Raw genomic sequence first — 15,809 nt, 5'->3', positions numbered from 1 at the left:
CTTGTCATATTTCATATTCTTAAAAAAGGCTCTGCTGTACTTTGCAAAATAGGCATACTTCCTTAAAAGAATATATTTAGAGATTTGACATACCCAGTCCCATTTTATATCAACTTGAGAGCTTTCTTTAAATGCTTCATAAAATGAGGTATTATTTCCTGAAGTTATAAATGGTCTCCCTTACCAACCCATGTGTTATCCCAGATTGTCATATGACATTAGCTTGACTGGGGGATAACTGTGCTTGCACTGAAACTTAGGGTCCGGACCCCTTACCTCCGACATCGCTGTGGCTGAGCTGACCACCATGAGGCATGTGGGCACTGCCACACTGGCCTCACCTGTACCTGCTCAGTGTTTGTTCAGCAATTTAAAGAGAAGAAAAAAAGGAAACAAAACCTAAAGTCTAGTTTTTTTAAGAGTGTACTCCACTGATTGTGAGGGCAGGATGCCCTCCTGAAGGGATCAGTGGTACTAGTAGATAAACACCCTGAAGCATTATAAAACATAGATAACCAAAAGTTCTAAGTGGTGGCTGTATGTAGAGTTCAGATAGAAGCAGGTTGTCAGTATGGGAGCAGCAGTTTCCTAAAGGGCAGTTTATCTTCATATTAAACAACCTCACTTAGAATACAAGGAGGAGAAAAGTAACACAAGTTATGAATACAGCACTTTTATTGCAAAGTATACATTGAAACATTATAGAGGCAGCCTTCATATGATTATAATAAACTGCCACCCTCTAGGATTTTCTTCTAGAGTATTTTAACATTAAACTGGGCCACTAAGTGCCCCTGGGGTCCAGAATTTTACCTATGAAGAGAAGGGCCCCTGTATCCGTGTCCCTCAGTACAAAAATAAAAGGTTGGTTAAGGTGATAGTCCAGGGGGAAAGTGAGGCGGGCAGCCTGGAGCCCCGGGCTGGGGCTGGTGCCTGCTCCATCCTCACTCCACTCGAAGACAGCACGATGTTCCACTTGAGTAAGCTTGATAGGTTTGCCTGTGATCTTGCTAAAGTCTGGTGAATCAAACAAGGATTGTAGCTCTGCAGAGATTGAGAGAGTTTCATTAAAACCACGCCTTACCTAACACCCCATGGAAGAGTACAGTCCTGATTTTTTTTTTTAAATTTACTTTCATTTATGCATATAAGAACTGGGGTGTAGGTCAGCGGTGCGGGGGGTAAGAGGATTCACCAGAGACAGAATGGGGAGCACAACAGGAGGATCTACTGAAATACATTGCTGCGGGGAGCAGCAGGTGAGACAGGAGAGGTCTGCTGTGCCATGTGGGTAGCTCCCTGGCCAGAGATCGAGCTCATGCTGCAGTGGCTGCAGATAGCTTCATAGTGCTGCAACTTAACCCCTTGCACCACCAGGGGGACCCCCTAGTCCTGATTCTTAACTTTAAGATTTTTATTTATGCATATAAGAGCTGGGATACAGGCCAGAGGTGTGGGGAGTGAGAGGATTCACCATAGACAGAGTGGGGAACAGAACAGGCAGACTGACTGAAATACACTGCTGAGGGGAGCAGCAGGTGAGTCAGGAGAGGTCTACTGTGCCATGGCCGGCGAGGGATCGAACTCATGCTACAGAGGCTGCAGACAGCTTCACGGTGCTGTGCTCTACCCCTTGTTCCACCAGGGAGGCCCCTGATTCTTAACTCTTGATTCTCAAGACGATAAGCAAGCTAAAAGTAGGACACAACTTGTGCTCTTTTGTGAGGTGTATAGAGCTCTGGGTTAAGGTTTAAGTGACTTGCCCAAGAACATATAGCCAGATTAGACCAGTCTTGAGAGGCAATGTCATAGTTCCTGTTACAGGAAACTTGCTCATGGGGCTGAGAAATGAGTCTGATATGGAAGACAGTTCAGAGTTCCCCTCCAGCATTATCAGAATTAAGCGATCATCTCTGGGCTCCGTACAAGGCCATGAGGCCCTTGAGCTCAGCTTGGCAAAGTGGAAGGCCTAAAGACTTGATCCCGCCTACCCCAAGAGCCTAAGGGTCTTGCAAACATACTCATCTCTTGCAGGGACTTGGTGACTTCGCCTTCGAAACTCAGCTTCAGCTTAGGAATGGTCAGAACTGCTTGAACAGTCTTCAGTTCTCTGTCTATGTCATGAATGAACTCAGCGGTGAGGCTTTCTTCTATCAGTGTCAAGTTCTGGGTCACTTTCAGAGGCAGGAAGAAGATAATACTCATGCTTCCAGTCAGAGGCAGCTGGGCAATCTGAAACAACAGGGAGAAAATGCATGGTTACTCCTGAGGCACACCCACAGCCCCAAGCTGCCTTCTCTTCTCAGGTAGTGCCCTGGCCTTGCTTTCCCTGCCCCAATCTAACAATTGCCCCTCAAGGCTACTGTTTTGGGGCCACAGGACATCTACTGATATTCCTCCCCAAAGTAGGCTGTTGCATTTCTGACCTCAGCCTAGAGGTAAGAAAGAATTTTCTCCTGTGGTTCTAAGGAACTAGAACTGATTTCCAGGGTTATGTTTTCTCCCAAGGTTTGTCTGCCGACAATTTTCAATCATCTGTTACGTATAGAGCCCTGGGCTAGAAAAGCAGGTGTTGCGCACAGCAACACAGAAGCATAAAATGAGTCTTATGAACAAAGGTTCTTAACCTAAGGTTCATGGGACAAATGGTATCAGGGGTCCTGGAAATCATATACAGAAGTGTGTGCATGTGTTCACATGCATTTCCTTTTGTCAGATTCCTAAAAAAAAAGAAGAAGAACTACTGACTTAGAATTAAAAGTAAGTCAGGTGTATGTGAAAGACTTAGAATGCCACTACTTTGGCATTTGTGATGGGTTTTGAACATTTGGCAGAAAGAGAATATAAAGGAAAGTGGAAGACAAGAAATCATCGACATTTCTCAAGAGAATATAAAGGAAAGTGGAAGACAAGAAATCATCGACATTTCTCATTACCTTTTTAATCCTTATAGAAACCCTGAGAGGATAAGTTTATCCCCTTTCATTTTAAGAAGACAGGGCGGCTATTAGCTTGCTGAAAAGAACTGAGCACTAAAATTTGACAGATGTCGAGTCTCAAGGGTCTCAGAGTCCATTCTATTCCCACTACACCATTCTGTCTTGTCTCTGTCCTTGCTCCCCACCCACCACCCACCCCACCCCTACAGACCTTGCAACTGAGATCAGAATCCAAGCCATAGCGTAAAAGGGCCTTAGGGTCTGACATCATGGGGACTCTTACAGTCCTCTCCTCATCCAAGTGGAAATCAGCCAGGGAAGTCTTTCTGGAGTCAAACTTGGTTACCCACTGCCCTGGAATGAAACAAATGGAGTGTCCTGAGCTCCAGAAGACCAGATGGGCAGTGGAACAAGGATGTCAATGAAACTTGCCTACATGGCTAAAGGAATCTTAGTAACCAGGGGTCCTGACACGCCAAGGAATAGCTTTATCTCAGAATGTGTGGGCTGACCCGTAATAGTCTAGGATCCTGGATACCATCTGCAAATGAACTCAGAAGGAAATATGTTGATTTTATCAATTTGAATGTCTGGGTTATACAAATTCTATAATAGACCAGAAGAAGGTAAACCGGCGTATACTTCTACAGTGGTGTGTATGGAAGATAGGATCAAAGGAGGTCAGAGCTAGAAGGGTCCTTGACATCATCTTATCCCCCTCTCAGATGAAAAAGCACTGGAGCCCAGAGAGGTGAAGCAGCCTGCCAATGCTCACACAGTGTGGTGATGACCAAGCTTCTTTAGTTTAAGGTGGCCTTTAACATGCTGGTCTGTATCTGCCTCTTTCACTCCCTGGAGATCAGTGCCTCAAGTAGGAAGGCATTGGGCTTTTCTCTAGGAGTTTAGGGGTTCAGTCTCACTCTGCCTGATAGATGGTTATAAAGTACTTCTAGAGGAGGTTGCCAAAACCTACCCAACACTTCTCTGGCATGGGACTGACCTCACACTGGGCCCTGGGGATTGTTGGGCATACCACCACAGCCTAGCGGAAGAGTGTTGTAGCACTAACAGCAGTCTGCTGAGGACCTGCTGTGTCCCAGACACAGTGCCAGTGTTGATGTTAAGATGGGAGACAACTAGACATTGCCTCTGAAGTCAGTGTATTGTCCACATGTTAGAGATTAAAAAATAGGCCCAGAAAGGCTATGAAGCTGTGCAGGGTGCTCCAGCCCATAAAGGCAAAGCTGGGCTCTGAGTCTGACTCCAGTCAGAATTCTTATGATGTCCCCACGCTCCACGCAGGCCCAGTAGCAGCAGTGCTTTCTCCCTCTCTGCTCGGCTTGGTCCAAAGCCTGTTCTGTTAGGTGAACACTTACCAAATGTTTGCCTTGGATTTGAATACAAGCAAATTGCACGTATCCGATACTCCTCTGCCTTCACCTCTGGGTTCATGGTGAACCAGTTCTTTGACGTACCTTCTTTTCCCAGCCCCCGTAACACCCGCCAGCCACCCCTGGTCAAGAGAAGTAGCAAAGCCCTCACCCTTGAAATAAGCCACCCCAAAAAGGAGAACACTGATTCCAGTGGGCATTTCCCGTGTGGACCTAGCGATTTTCCCTTTCATCTGGGCCTGCACCCAGTTGTTCATTTCCTGAAGGTCCATGCGAGAGTTTCCAGTCAGGATCCTGGGCCTGGTCCCGTAGGACTTTTCCAGTGGTGCAACAAAACTCGATTTTATCCGCAGCTCTGGAAGAAATGGAGCAGGGGTTAGGTATTCTGAAAGCTAGACATGCAAGCATAACCTCTTTGAGAGCATGCCAACCTTAGGTCTTAGTTTACCACTCAGCAGGCCCTGACTTCCTGCCTAGCTTCTCCCTGTGACTTGCCAGGACTTTATGCCAGCATCCCCAAGCACTGGACAAGGAACAACAGATTTGGCTCATTGCTGTTTCTTGCCACGTTAACTGCCCTCCCCAGCTCTCCCACTGTCTCTTTCAGCCCACTTCCTTTCTGACCCTCTTTGGGCTCATGGGGTCCCACACATGCCAGGCCTGGCCTGGGCAGACAGACTCTGTTGTTGAAACCCCCTATGTGAAGAATGGGGCCCCACTCCCCTCAGGCAGCCCCAGCTAGCAGGCCAACTCACTTCTTTCAAAGATGATTCGGGAAGCACTCCTAAAGTTCTTCTGGGGTGCAGTGACAGAAGCAAGGAGTTCCTTGTAGGTGCCATGAATGTCTGGGTTGCTGATCAGGTCATAGTAGAGAGCTCGGTGAAGGGTGGATTCTGTCCGCTGTTCCGCTCCTGCCAGAGAAAGAATATGAGTGCCATAATTTCCCACCAGGCCCTCCCCCAGAACAGGACAGGAACGATACACTCTTAGTGTTTTTGTCTGCTGATATCAGAAACATTCTCTGTGGGCAAGGATTTTGAAGACAATGGAAGAAAAATCAATTTTCCTAAATTAAGCTAAAGGCATCAGGCATAGAGAGAACTGTGAGTGTGGGACTGAGGACTTCGAGCCTGACTGTTTTGTAGTTACCTGTTTATTAGTTTCCCTGTGAACTCATCTGTGACCTTAGCGAGGGCAGAGACCATGCCTGCTTGTGTACAGTTAAATCCCCAGAACCTTGCCAGATGGCGGCCTGTGAAAGCTTGTTGAAGGAATGAATGAGTGTGGAAGTCGCCATGTCAATAAACAATCCCAAGGTCGCACACCCATGTGAGGAGTGCCCTCCCAGGGGACAAGGGATTGTGTGCACAGCCTTCGAATCCCACCCCTACGCTCAGTAGGGGCCCCTCCCTGAACTGAAGTGTCTCTAGGACTTAGAGAGCCATACATGTGCAGTTGCTGGATGCTGGGGCTTTCTGCATTGGAGAACTCACCCAGTGAAAGGGCAGAAAATGCTGTGGCCACACTGAGTGGAGACAGGAGCACGTTGGCAGTAGGACTCTCACTAGATCTCACGCGGTACAGGTCATAGCCAAAATTGGAGACAGCCGCTGCCAGCTTATTTACAGGGACCTTGTAGAAGGGATCTTCCTCTTCCACTGGCACCCCTGTGGTGTCTGGGGCCAGAGATCCCTGGGTTTGAGTACAAGAACCAGTGGAGATAAGCATTGGATGACTGCTGTCATCACTCTGCGTGGGATTGTCATTCTGGGCCCCTTAGGGACGTCCTGAGTACGGCATGTTTAACCTACTGTTGGAATGAGTTTGCACTCCCTGAGCATGCAGTTGCTCTCTGCTGGGGAGAAGCAACCCAGGAGATTAGTAGGTCAGCTTTAAACACTTGGAAACTGTGAGCCTATGACACACTTTAAAAAAATAAAAAAAAGACACCCTCCCCTTCCCAAGAAATCCTATTCTCAGGCCAGCCCAGGTTTCCTGTCTGTTCCCCCTGCACACTGCTTCCATGTTTCTTCCTAGACCCTCATATCAAATGCCCCTGTCATTCATGGCCCTTGTAGAAGGGATCATTGTAGAAGGGATTCATGGCCCTGGTCAGATATCACTTCCACCCCAAACTTGCCATGGATCACCCCAGTCGAGGCCACATTTGGTTTTATGACCTTTTTTTCAGTCAGCTACCAATTGCTCATTAACCACCTTCCATATGCACACTGGGTGCTAGTTCTCTTCATTTTACTTTGTTTCATGCTTGTTTGATGTATTTGTCTAATACCCCAAAGACTAACACCTCAAAAGACTAATATCTCAAAAAATATCCATGAAGGCAAGAAATGAGTCTTATTATTTCCATACATCCCCAGCGCCTACAGAATAGGTGTTCAGTAGATGAAAAATAAGTGACTGGCCACAATGGCCCTATAAGAATGGGCATTTTAAACTCCATTGTGGGGTAAAGTGACTTGCTTCCTGTCACAAAGCTGGTGAGAGGCAGTCAGAATTCAAACTCAGAACTCAAGACTCAGTCCAGGGTTCCAGCCAGTGTGCCCCAGTCTCCCTGGTCCCTGGAGTAACAGTCACCCTCCACTGTCACATAGCACCGGCTTCTCTCCTAGCATCAGCATTTACCTTTGCAGCCTGCCTCTGCTCCCTCTGGACAGGAAAGAGGTCTTTCCACACTATTACATCTCAGCTGTGCCCTGGCCGGTATCAGTGTGTGTCCAAGACCATCACCCACTCAGTGAGACCCACAAGGAATGCAAAGCAATGAGAAAGGGTTTTCATAGAAGGGACAGTCCCACGCTGGCTAAAGTGTTTTTGCTTTTCCCCTCTCTTTTTAGTCTTATTTTTGTCCCTAAGCAAGACATTATCTATTTTGCTGATGGAGAAACAAACACCCTGTCTAGATATAAAGGGTCAGACCCTGCTCCGGAGCCTGAGTGTCCAGCTGCCTGTCCTGTCTTCCATGGGTTTGCGTGCACATGTACATGCACACATGCACACACACACCACATCCACACTGACCTCCTCCAGGCTGCCAGCATTGTTCTGGCAGCTACCATACCCAAGGAGGGCTCCAGTCCAGAGAAGTAGCATGAGGGCCTGCATCCTGGACCTGCAAGAAAGTAAGAGACAGTAAGATGTTTCCCTCAGCCACCACCCTGCACCACCAAGACACCCTGGGCAGGGACCAGGGACTTGCCAGAACCAGGCACCTGTCCACCAGCCTCCCCATGCTGTGGACACTCAACTTGATAGAACTTTCTCAGCAACTGCTCACCCCTCCACCCACCTTCCGGCCCACAGTCACGTGATGAGCTTGTGCATTCATCCCATTGTCAGCCTCAGGAGACCCACCTTCCAGCCTAAAGCTCCAGAACAGTGAAGATCCAACAGTCGACTCCTCTGTGTAGGACATGTTGGGATACATATGCACACTAGGCTTTTCCCTGGACTACCTGACCAGCTCCTTATAAAGGATTTGGGGCAATATCTACTAACAAAACAGGGGCTGAATCTGAGCCTCTCAGAATATAGAGGACAGAGGCATCCGGTCCAGCCCTGGACTGGAAACTGCAGCCTCATGAAGAAGCTCATTCTCTTCTCAGTTCTGTGAAAAGCTCTTACTCTCATAGTTAGGGGTAATGGGTCTTGGGACAGAAATCCTGGGTTCAAATCTCAATTGTCTTAATAGCTCTCTAAATCACAATGTTTTCTCTTGTAAAATAGAAATCAAATAGTTCTAACCTACTGTGATCAGGATTAAATTAGATGATGTCTTATTAGCACTTAACAGTCTCCAAAGAGCTGAAAAGTGTCTCCCCATAACTGGAACCTTAAGACCCTCTTCCCCTATGGGGCAGATCATCTTCCCCACCAGCTGGAAAATTGCTTTTATGCCATGCCCTAGGAATCTTCTTTCCTGGAAGTTAAACACAACCCCCTTCCTAATAAGACCACCCAAGTCTCTTCACTTCCCTAGAAGATGCCAGGCTCCTAGGAAAAAGGGAAATCTGGGTGCTGGCCCCCATTGTGCGACACCACCACTTATGCTTCCCTGCATTCACTACTTCTCTCTGCCCTGGAGTCAGGATGTAGGGGTGAAGTGGGATAAGACAGCTAGAAATCACAGATAAGATCTTCCAAGAGGCCCCTGCTTAAAAAGTTAGAAAAGGTGCCTCCCTGGTGGCACAGGGGTTAAAGACACAGCACTATGAAGCTATCACCAGCCACTGCAGCATGAGTTTGATCCCTGGCCAGGGAAGTGGCGCACATGGCGCAGCAGACCTTTCCTGTCTCACCCGCTGCTCCCCTCAGCAGTGTATTTCAGTCAATCTGCCTGTTCTGCTCCCCACTCTGTCTCTGGTGAACACACACACACACACACACACACACACCCTGCACCTCAGGCCTACACCCCAGCTCTTGTATGCATAAATAAATAAATCTTTTTTAAAAAAAAAAAGTGGAGACAAGGTCTCAGCACCCATAACTTTTGACGGGTCCACATTCTCCATTCTTATTGCTGAGTCAAAAATTTATAATCAGTCTTTCCTGCCCCTCACTTCCCCGCAAGACACACACACAGACCAAGGGTCTCTGGCTCCTTCGTTACCCTTTTATATGCCCATAAACACATACACAAGATATACAGACTTTCTGACTTCTCAGAGCAAATAGGTAAGTTGAGAATGCAGTGTGTAATTTTTGCCCAAAGTCCTTATAGTTAAGTCTGATAATCCGCTGGACAACATTGTAGACCATTAAAGGCAACAAAAGGAAAAAAAAAAAAAAAAACCTGCCTCCTGAGTTTGCTCAGCTTAGGGTTGGACTGTCAGTGGGAACCAGATGGCTTTCTTCCTATACTCTCGTCTTGGGCTCTTGTCTCAGGGTTCCATGGACCCCTGTTTTAGCCAGCTGTTCTTCAACATAGCCTCCCCCACCACCCAGGGCGAATCTTCAGTTGAGACAATAGGAAAAGCTTTCTGCAGTGCAAGATAAAGACCTAACACCATCCAGATTTACAGCTCTCCACCCAGCCAGCCTCACCCAGAGCTGGCAGGTGCCTTGCCTGAGCCTCAGCAGGCTGGTTTATTGGAGACTGAAAAGTCATCGAGATGCATAGGTGGCAAGGTTAGAGGTAAAGCTTTTATCTTTAGTTCCTCTGGCCAAGGTGAGGATTTGAAGGAAGGAAAGAGGGGTCCTTCTGCTGTAGTGTTTTTTTTTTTTAATTCATTTTTTTATTTATTTTATGCAGACAAGAACTGGGGTGCAGGCCAAAGGTATGGGGGGTGAGAGGATTCACCAGAGACAGAGTGGGGAGCAGAACAGGCAGATCTACTGAAATACACTGCTGAGGGGAGCAGCGGGCAAGACAGGAGAGGTCTGCCGCACCATGTGGGTAGCTCCCTGGCCGGGGTTCGAACTCGTGCTGCATTGGCTGGTAACAATCTGACAATGCTGAGACTTCAACCCCTGCGCCACCAGAGAGACCCTCCTGGTGTAGTGTTTAAGGAAACTAAATTCACAGTTCAAATGCACATGAGGTGAGATCTTCTCTGTGGGGATCCCTGTGGAGCCTGAACCCAATCCCTCATGGTGGGGTTGATCATTGTCACCACATGGGGAGGCTGAGGCTGAAAGTAGAGGGGGCACCTCTGCAGGGAAAGACACATGGCCCCAAAGCTGGCTCAGAGCCTGTCTCTGGGACTTGTAGTGTTAATGCGCTTCTTTGGATCCCCCACCTCAAGCCCTAGGGGTGAGGGAAAATGTAAAGTTATTAAAAGTCCCCAAAAAGGGCAGTGTATAGCTGGAGAGTAAGAATCTGCTTGGGGGCCCCTCTGAGCACACCCAGGTCCAAGGTGATTGTTCTCTGAGCTGGGGCAGGCAGCCGTTGGCTGGCCAGGGGCACAGGGACAATGATGCCATCCTGTCCAAAGGGCAGTATCCAAACCAGACTCCCATCCTGCCAGGTGGGGGAGGGCACTGGCAGGGGGCATATATCCTCTCTGTTGGGCCAAGGTTCAGGCCTTACTTTCTGCTACATTGCCCAAATGAAGAGACACGGGGACTGGGATTTGGTGATCTTGTCTTCAAGCTGGGAGGATAAACTCGAGCCAATACATGTGTTTCAGATTAATCCCAGTTGTGAGAAAAATACCATCCCTCCTCCTCCTCCCAGAACCACACAGCCTCAAGCCACACGGTGGTGGACTTCATGTGCCGTGCAGGGAAGGGCACCGCCCTCTTCCCTGGCTCTGGGAGAGAGGTTCCGGGGGTCTCCTCCAGGCCCACCCCACCCATGGTGACCCTGCCAGTCCCAGGTGCTATCCTTCCAAGTCTTGGGACTTAGATCAGGCCAGGGTGCCCATGAGTTTTATCTCCCTACACCCCAAAAGGACCAACCCTAGAAATAATTCCCTGGCCTCCTTTCCCTCCCAGCCACAGCCTAGGGGCTGAATTCCTAGTGGAGAGGCAGTGGCCAGATAGTGATGGGGTTTCTGGGAAGTCTGCAACTGTTCTTTGGCCCTGACCCACTTGTTGCTGTGGCTTGTCCCAGGGAGCTTAAAGAGTCAACTGGCCGTTTTTCCCAGCACTGGCCGCTGAGCCCCCAAACCCCATACACAGACCGGGCCAAGTAGCGCTCATTGTGAGAGATCAAAATCCCTGTGGTATCCCAGCTTTTACTCCCAGCTAATTTGGCCAAAGAAAAAAGGTGGGGGCTGGGTAAAGGACCCAGCTGCACTCCATCCAGTGTCCCACCAGGCTCAGGAGGCCAGCTGCTTGGCACTGCTGGGAAGAGAGCTTTGAAATCAGCACCAGTTAATTTTGAAACGAAGCAGCAGGGAGCTGAGCCCAAGCCAGGGCTGGGCTGCAGCGTGGGCTGTCTCCCTGACTGCCTAGTGGAAGTTCAGCTCAGGGCAGCCTCCTTCCCTGGGGGCTGTGGAGCCCCTCTGAGTTGCTGCCCAGACCCGACCCTGCAGCTGAGCTCTCTGCTTCTCTACCACCGCTCCCCTCAAGATTTCCCACTCGCTTCATTCAAAAGTCTTTCCAGCTTTTCTCCTAGTGGTACAGTGGATTTGGGAATAAATTGCCTTCTGCACCCCTAGTCCCTCTGCCCTCTCATCCACTCACCCTGGCACCAAAGCTGCAGGAGCTACTGTCTCTCCACCTTCTCTCCCTTGCACCGCTGTTTTCTTCTCCCAGGATACCCCTGCCTCTCCCCAGGACCCCCAGCCCAGGAGAGCCTCTCCATCTTCCCCTCGTACTCAGACTAGACAGGGAGCTGCTTTACCTGTGGGTGCGCTGCAACTCCATGCTCAGCCTAGGTTTCTGGAAGCCTGCACACACTGAGGGGGCTCCTGCAAACACAAGAGCTTTTCCTGCCACCCTCCCAATCCAGCGTCCAGCAGGCTTCAGATTACAGCTACTCCTTTCTTAAAGCGCCTGCACTCAATTTGGATTCTGTGATTGCATCATTGTCTGGTGTTAACTTTAACCCACTGCTGCTCTTCCACCACACATACACACCCCCCCAAGGCACACACATTCACACACTTGACTTGTGCCCTTGACCTTCCTTCAGGGCCCTGGCCTTCTCTGCCTGCTGGCCCACCCTCAGAGGGCATACTGGCCAGTCTCAGGAAGGGGGGAGAGAGGACAGCCTCAGGAAGTCTTGCCAGAGGAGGGGGAGGGAGGCTGGAGTGGAGAAAACCCTGGCCAGGTACTGGGACCCTGGGTTTATCCTGCTCTATTGTTTGGGATGTCTGAGGACTTTTTCAGCCCTAGGATTCTGTGATTTCTGAGTATCAGAAAAGGCAGTGGGGAAAATAGCTGACCAGTGGAAGAAATGAGATATACTGTAAACATGAGTGCCCCGAGGAAGCCATGTGTGCACCAGGCATCCACCCGGCCATTAGCGGTTCCCTGGAAAGGAGAATACCTAGACCCTGCTCACCTTAAGATGCTTAGAAATTTTGCACTGTGGTTGTGACACCAAGATACTAACAGAGGGAAATTGTTTGAGAAGTTAACAAAACATTTTCACAGATCGGTAGGCAAGTATACCTGGCCAAAAGCCCAAGGGTCTTTTAGAGAAGGCGTGATCAGAGAAGAAAAGGAGAGCACTCTGGGATATTTAGCTTGAAGAAGAGAACATTCAGGGGAATCCCACTTCACCTGAGACTCCAGGGACAAGAGGGAGGGGTCCTGGATGGAACTTGCCAGTGGGCAAGTTTTCCCCTCTCTCTATGGAAAGTTTATCAAGAGTTCAACCCTTCAACAAAAAAAATGTGTCCCTCTATGCAAGTCACTGGCTAGGCACATGGAGGAGAAGGAATACATAGATGAGAGAGAATCAGTGCCCTCCCTCCAGAAACTTACTGGCTAATATGAGAAGGACACATCCAATACAGTGTGGGCATCCTATGACAGCGGTCTCTAGAGCTGCCCTGGCCAAAAGTCGCATATAGGCCTGCAGCACTTGCAGTGGGGTTACTCTGGATTATGATGTTCTTTTTTTTTTTTTTAAGATTTATTTATTTATGCATAGAAGAGCTAGGGTACAGGCCAGAGGTGTGGGGGTGAGAGGATTCACCAGAGACAGAGTGGGGAGCAGAACAGGCGAATTGCCTGAAGTACACTGCTGAGGGGAGCAGCAGGCGAGGCAGGAGAGGTCTGCTGTGCCATGTGCCATGTCTGCTGCTCCTTGGCCGGAGATCGAACTTGTGCTGCAGTGACTGCGGCACGCTTCATAGGTTGTGTCTTAACTCCTTGCACCACCAGGGAGGCCTCTTTATTTTTTTTTAAAGATTTATTTTATTTATGCATGCAAGAACTGGGGTATAGGCCAGAGGTGCGGTGGGTGAGAAGATTCACCAGAGCCAAAGTGGGGAGCAGAACAGGCGGATTGATTGAAATGCACTGCTGAGGGGAGCAGCAGGCAAGTCAGAAGAGGTCTGCTGCACCATGTGGGTTAGCTCCCTGGCCAGGGATTGAACTCATGCTGCAGAGACTGCCAATAGCTTCATTGTGCTGAGACTTAACCCTTGTGCCACCAGGGAGCCCCCACCTATTTTTTAACGTGCTGCCACAAAATGGTACATGTGATTCACATGATGCATTTATTGGACAGTGGCAGCACAGTTGAACTAAGTGAATCTAAGCTAAGTCTTAAAAGGGTAAGTAGTACCTCCCTGGTGGCTCAAGGGGTTAAGTCTCTGCACAGGGGTTAAGTCTCAGCCATGGCAGCATGAATTAGATCCCCAGCCAGGGAGCTAACCACATGGCACAGTAGACCTCTCCTGCCTTGCCCGCTGCTCCCCTCAGCAGTGCATTTCAGTAGATCTGCCTGTTCTGCTCCCTACTCTGTCTCTGGTTAGTCCTCTTAACACCAGCCCCCACCTCTGGCCTGCACCCCAGCTCTTGTAGGCGTAAATAAATAAATCTAAAAAAAAAATAGTAAAATGAGCTAAAAGTAAGCACAGAAATGTAGGAAGGACCTGACTATCTATGTGGACAATTTAAAATTTGATCCCTGTCTCATAATATACACAATAATTAATTCTAGGTACCATGGGGATTTAAATATGGGAAGCAATTTCTGTCTTTCTGCAGAATCTTTCTAATGAATTTTTATTTATATTATTTACTTAGTTTTCAATAGGGATTTTGTTCTTATGGTTCAAAATGCAAAACAACAAAAGGCAGACAAAGGAAATCTTCCTCTGACTCTGATCACCAGTCACAGACTCCACTCCCTGGAGACAGCAGATGTTAATCTCCTTCCTGTGTATACTTTCAGAGATATTTTTATGCTTTGAAAAGCAAATGCAAACACATATGCACAGGAAAATTTGTGAATGCTTTAGAGGAAAATATAGATGAGTCCTTTTGTAATGTCTGAGTAAGAAAGATTTTTTTAGCAAGATGCCAAAAGCAGCACAAATTACAAAAGGTTAATAAATTTAGTACTAAAATTAAGAAATGTTTTCATGAAAAGATACTGTAAAATAAAATTAAAATACAAGCCTCACACTAGGCGAAAATATCTGTAACAGAGATAACTGACAAAAAAATTACTAAATGTAATATAAATATTTTCTCCCATTCAGTAGGGTGTCTCTTTGTTTTGGTCACTGTCTCTTTTGCTGTATAGAACCTTTTTAGTTTGACATAGTGCCAGTTGTTTATTTTCTCCTTTATTGTCCTTGCTGCTGAAGAGGAGTCTGCAAGTATGTTTCTGAGGTTTAATGTCATGGAGTGTTTTTGCCTATGTTCCCTTCTGAGTATTTTATGGTTTCAGGTCTTACATCCAAGTCTTTTTTTTTTTTTTAAGATGTATTTACTTATGCATGCAAGAACTGGGGTACAGGCCAGAGGTGTGGGGGTGAGAGGATTCACCAAAAGACAGAGTGGGGAACAGAACAGGCAGATTAACGGAAATACACTGCTGAGGGGAGCAGCAGGCAAGGCAGGAGAGGTCTGCTGCACCATGTGGGTTGCTCCCTGGCCGGGCATCAAACTAGTGCTGCAGTGGCTGTGGATAGCTTCATAGGGCGTCTTAACCCCTTGCGCCACCAGGGAGGCCCCAGATCCAAGTCTTTTTATCCATTTTGAGTTGATTTTCGTGTATGGTGTGAGATAATGGTCTACTTTCATTCTTTTGCATGTGGCAGTCCAATTTTATTGAAGATGCTTTCCTTGCTCCAGTGTTTATACTTTGGTCTGGTTAGACCAATGTCCTAATTATTTCCTAATAAATTAGATTCTTCATGCCTTTGATTACCAGAAAAAGAGTATGTCCTGCTCCTGGCCAAGGAGAGAGACTGCCCTGTGCTCTTTGGTAGGTTAGCTCCTGCACAGAAGGATCACGCCACAGCCTCCAAACATCCTTATCACTTCCATATTTAAAGATACTTCCGGGCCTCCCTCATGGCACAAGGGGTTAAGCACAGACTGTGAAGCTATCCACAGCCTCTGTAGCATGAGTTTAATCCCCAGCTGGCCAGGGAGCTACCCACATGGCGCAGCAGACCTCTCCTGCCTCGCCCGCTGCTCCCCCCAGCAGAGTATTTCAGTCAGTCTGCCTGTTCTGTTCCCTGCTCTGTCTCTGGTGAATCCTCTCACCCCCCCACACCTCTGGCCTGTACCTCAGTTCTTATATGCATAAATAAATAAATCTTTTTTTAAAAAGATTTGAATAAAGGGCCTCCCCTGTGGCACAGCGGTTGAGTGCTGGGTTGCGATACTACCTGTAGCTTCTGCAGCGCCGGTTTGATCCCCGGTCACCAGGTGAGGGTCCCACATGGCGTGCAGACCTCTCCTGCGCCCACTGCTCCCCTCAGCAATGTACTTCGTCAGTCTGCCTGTTCTGCTCTCTGCTCTGGCTCTGGTGAATTCTCTCACCCTCCCGCGCTTCTGACTGTACCCAGTGCTTGTATAAATAAATAAATAAATCTTT

General features: G+C 48.1%; 1 protein-coding gene across 2 annotated transcripts; it reads right to left on the bottom strand.

Annotated features, from left to right (window-relative positions):
• Nucleotides 1-784: 784 nt before the first annotated feature.
• On the bottom strand, nucleotides 785-7,456 carry SERPINF1 (serpin family F member 1; the record flags this gene model as incomplete). 2 transcript variants are annotated; one of them, XM_084237195.1, is made up of 7 exons in its annotated part: nucleotides 785-1,044; nucleotides 2,022-2,232; nucleotides 3,151-3,293; nucleotides 4,482-4,685; nucleotides 5,086-5,241; nucleotides 5,824-6,022; nucleotides 7,373-7,456. In XM_084237195.1, 7 exons carry the CDS (start codon nucleotides 7,454-7,456, stop codon nucleotides 785-787), a joined length of 1,257 nt encoding a protein of 418 aa, XP_084093321.1. The 2 variants fall into 2 exon arrangements, with proteins under 2 accessions (XP_084093321.1, XP_084093322.1); XM_084237196.1 differs by having other exon boundaries at nucleotides 7,376-7,456.
• Between the last annotated feature and the right edge of the window lie 8,353 nt (nucleotides 7,457-15,809).

Source organism: Talpa europaea, assembly GCF_964194135.1.
Source record: "Talpa europaea genome assembly, chromosome: 7".
NCBI lineage: Eukaryota > Metazoa > Chordata > Mammalia > Eulipotyphla > Talpidae > Talpa > Talpa europaea.
Note: the sequence above shows the minus strand (reverse complement) of the source record. Positions and strands in the feature narration are given on the sequence as shown.